Source organism: Asparagus officinalis, chromosome 3, assembly GCF_001876935.1.
Source record: "Asparagus officinalis chromosome 3, Aspof.V1, whole genome shotgun sequence".
NCBI lineage: Eukaryota > Viridiplantae > Streptophyta > Magnoliopsida > Asparagales > Asparagaceae > Asparagus > Asparagus officinalis.
The window spans coordinates 96,619,606-96,622,952 of NC_033796.1; the positions used below are offsets into that span (position 1 = coordinate 96,619,606).

The window sequence follows — 3,347 nt, forward strand, 5'->3', positions numbered from 1 at the left end:
TCTCTTTTTGAGTTTATTGTAATCGACCGAAGATATAATGAATTCCATAACAAAACCAACTTTTGACGAAAACAACCGCCACACAGAAGAGTGAGCTGAAGGAAGTCAGAAAAAGAGACAAAAAAGCTTTGTTCCTAATATTCCAAGGCGTAGATGAATCAGCGTTTGAGAAGATTTCCAACGCCCTGTCCTCTAAAGAAGCATGGGAGATTTTACAAAAATCCTATCAAGGTGCGGAAAGAGCCAAAAAGGTACGCCTCCAAGCATTAAGAGTTGAATTTGAAAATTTGAAGATGAAAGCTACAGAATCAATATCGGATTATTTTAGTAGAGTTCAGACAATAACAAATCAAATGAAGAGAAATGGAGAAGCAATTAATGATGTAAGAATTATGGAGAAGATACTTAGGACTTTAGACTCTAAATTCAAATATATTATTCCGGCAATACAAGAGTCTAAAGATCTTTCCGAAGTATCTATTGATGAGCTGCAAGGTTCTCTGCAAGCTTATGAACAAGATATAAACATTAGTTCAAATCAAGCGGAGAATCTAGAACAAGCCTTGCAGAGTAAGATGACTATCAAAGAAGATAGTCGAAGAGGACGTGGAGGCTACAGAGGCAGAGGCTCATTTCGAGGTGGCTCAAACTTCCAGCAAGGTCGTAGGAGACAGTACCAAGGAGGCCATGAAAATCAAGATCGAAATAGAGATCGTGAACGATCATTCGATCGAGGACGAGGTCGTGGCACACGAGGACGAGGACAAGGAAGAAGTTACCATGAGGACAGATCTCAGCCACAGTGTTACAAATGTAAGAGATACGGTCATCTCAGCTACGAATGTTGGGAGAAATCAAATCAAGTGGCAGAAAGAAGTAACTTTGTAGAAAGGGAGCAGGCAGACACTTCAACAGTCCTGCTGACATACCAGGAGAGCGAAAGCAAGAATAAAGATATCTGGTATCTAGATTCAGGTGCCAGTAACCACATGTGCGGCATCAAGGACTTCTTTACCGAGCTGAACGAGACGGTACAAGGAGATGTCACTTTTGGAGATCAGTCAAAGATTCCAGTAAAAGGCAAGGGTAATATAATGATCCAGACAAATACGGGCGAGAACAGGTACATCTCTGATGTCTACTATGTTCCAGCATTATGAAATAATATTTTGAGCCTAGGCCAGCTCCTTGAAAGAGGCTATGATATACATCTAAAAGACCTTGCCCTCACTATTAAAAACAAAAATGAAGTTATTACAAAGGTGAACATGTCTAGAAATAGACTGTTTACTTTAAATATTCATGCTGACCCTGTCAAGTGCTTGAAGTCAATCATAAAAGACGAGACTTGGCTCTGGCATCTACGATTCGGGCATCTCGCTTTCAGTGGCCTGAATCTTCTATGGAAGGAGAAAATGGTAAAAGGATTGCCGCAAATCAACCATCCGAACCAGCTATGTGAAGGCTGTATGAAGGGCAAACAACATAGAAGAAGTTTCGAAGTTGGAAAGTCAAGAAGAGCAACAGAGTTGCTACAATTGGTCCACACAGATATTGCAGGACCATTTGAAGTCATCTCTCTTGGAGGAAACAGGTATTTTCTCACATTTATTGATGATTATAGCAGAAAAACTTGGGTTTATTTCCTGAAGGAGAAATCCGAAGCTCTGGAGAAATTCAAAGAATTCAAGGAGATGGTAGAAAAGCAAAGTGGGTACCACATCAAGGTGCTCCGATCAGATCGAGGTGGAGAATACACTTCAAAGGCATTCAACAATTTCAACAAGCAGTACGGGATAATTCATCAACTCACTGCCGCCTACACACCACAGCAGAATGGAATAGCAGAGCAGAAGAACCGTACCATTCTTTATATGGTCAGAAGCATGTTGAAGAGCAAGTACCTGCCGAAGACTTACTGGGCTGAAGCCGTAGACTGTGCAGTTTACCTCCTCAACAGATGTCCGACAAAGAGCGTCAAGTTCAAGACACCATTGGAGATGTGGAGCAACATCAAGCCAAGTGTCAACCACTTAAAGGTGTTTAGGTGTATTGTATATGCACACATCCCGGAGCAGAAAAGAAAGAAGTTGGACGATCGAGGAGAAAAGTGCATATTCATTGGGTACGAGAGGAGGACAAAAGCATACAAGCTCTACAATCCAATTACAAAGAAGATGATCATTTCAAGAGACGTGGAGTTCGATGAAAAAGATTATTGGAAATGGACCAATGAAGACAAAAACATTAAAGGTATGTTCTTTGAAGATAATGATGATGACTTGCAGGAGGTTGGAAGACCAGAACAAAGTCCACCAAATAGTCCAGCTCTATCAACCCCAACATCAACGCTGACATCATCACCATCCAGCTCAAGTGAAGGAAGCTCTTCAGGGGGAGCAACAAGGAGGATGAGAAGCCTAAGAGATCTGTACGACGATACAGAGCCTATCGAGATGATGGATGACTACACACTATTCTGCTTGTTTGCAGAATGTGATCCGGTCAGCTATGAAGAAGCTGCTCAAGAAGACAAGTGGAGAAAAGCCATGGATGACGAGATCGAGGCAATCAAGAGAAATGACACATGGGAGCTCACTACCTTACCTGAAGGTCATAAACCAATTGGAGTAAAGTGGGTGTACAAGACAAAAACAAATCAAGATGGCGGAATCGAGAAGTACAAGGCCAGGCTTGTTGCAAAAGGCTATAGTCAGCAAGAAGGAGTTGACTATGAAGAAGTGTTCGCACCAGTCGCGAGGATCGACACCATCCGACTCATTATCGCATTGGCAGCACAGAACCGGTGGAAGATCTACCAGATGGACGTGAAGTCTGCATTTCTAAACGGCTACTTAGAAGAAGAAGTCTACATCAAGCAACCACCAGGGTACGAGGTGAAGAATCAAGAAGACAAAGTCTACAAGCTGAAGAAGGCATTGTATGGACTGAAGCAAGCGCCCAGAGCGTGGAATGCCAGAATCGATGCATACTTCCAGAAGAATGGATTCCATCAGAGTCCGTATGAGCACTCTCTCTATACCAAGAAGAATGATGACGACATTATGATCGTATGTCTCTACGTTGACGATATGATCTTCACCGGTAACAATCCAAAAATGTTCGAGGAGTTCAAGAAGAACATGATCAAGGAGTTCGAGATGACTGACATTGGAGAAATGTCATACTTTCTTGGAGTAGAAGTGTCACAATCAGAGAAAGGAAGTATTGATCAAGGATTATTTTATACACAGTGTGCAGATTCAAGATTAGTCGGCTACACCGACAGCGATTATGGTGGAGATTTAGATGAAAGAAAGAGCACATCTGGCTACATGTTCAATATC

General features: G+C 42.0%; 1 protein-coding gene across 1 annotated transcript; it reads left to right on the forward strand.

The window, feature by feature from the left end:
* LOC109835457 lies at positions 294-1,160 on the forward strand. The gene has a single exon (XM_020403437.1). The coding sequence runs from the start codon at positions 294-296 to the stop codon at positions 1,158-1,160; it is 867 nt and encodes a 288-aa protein (XP_020259026.1).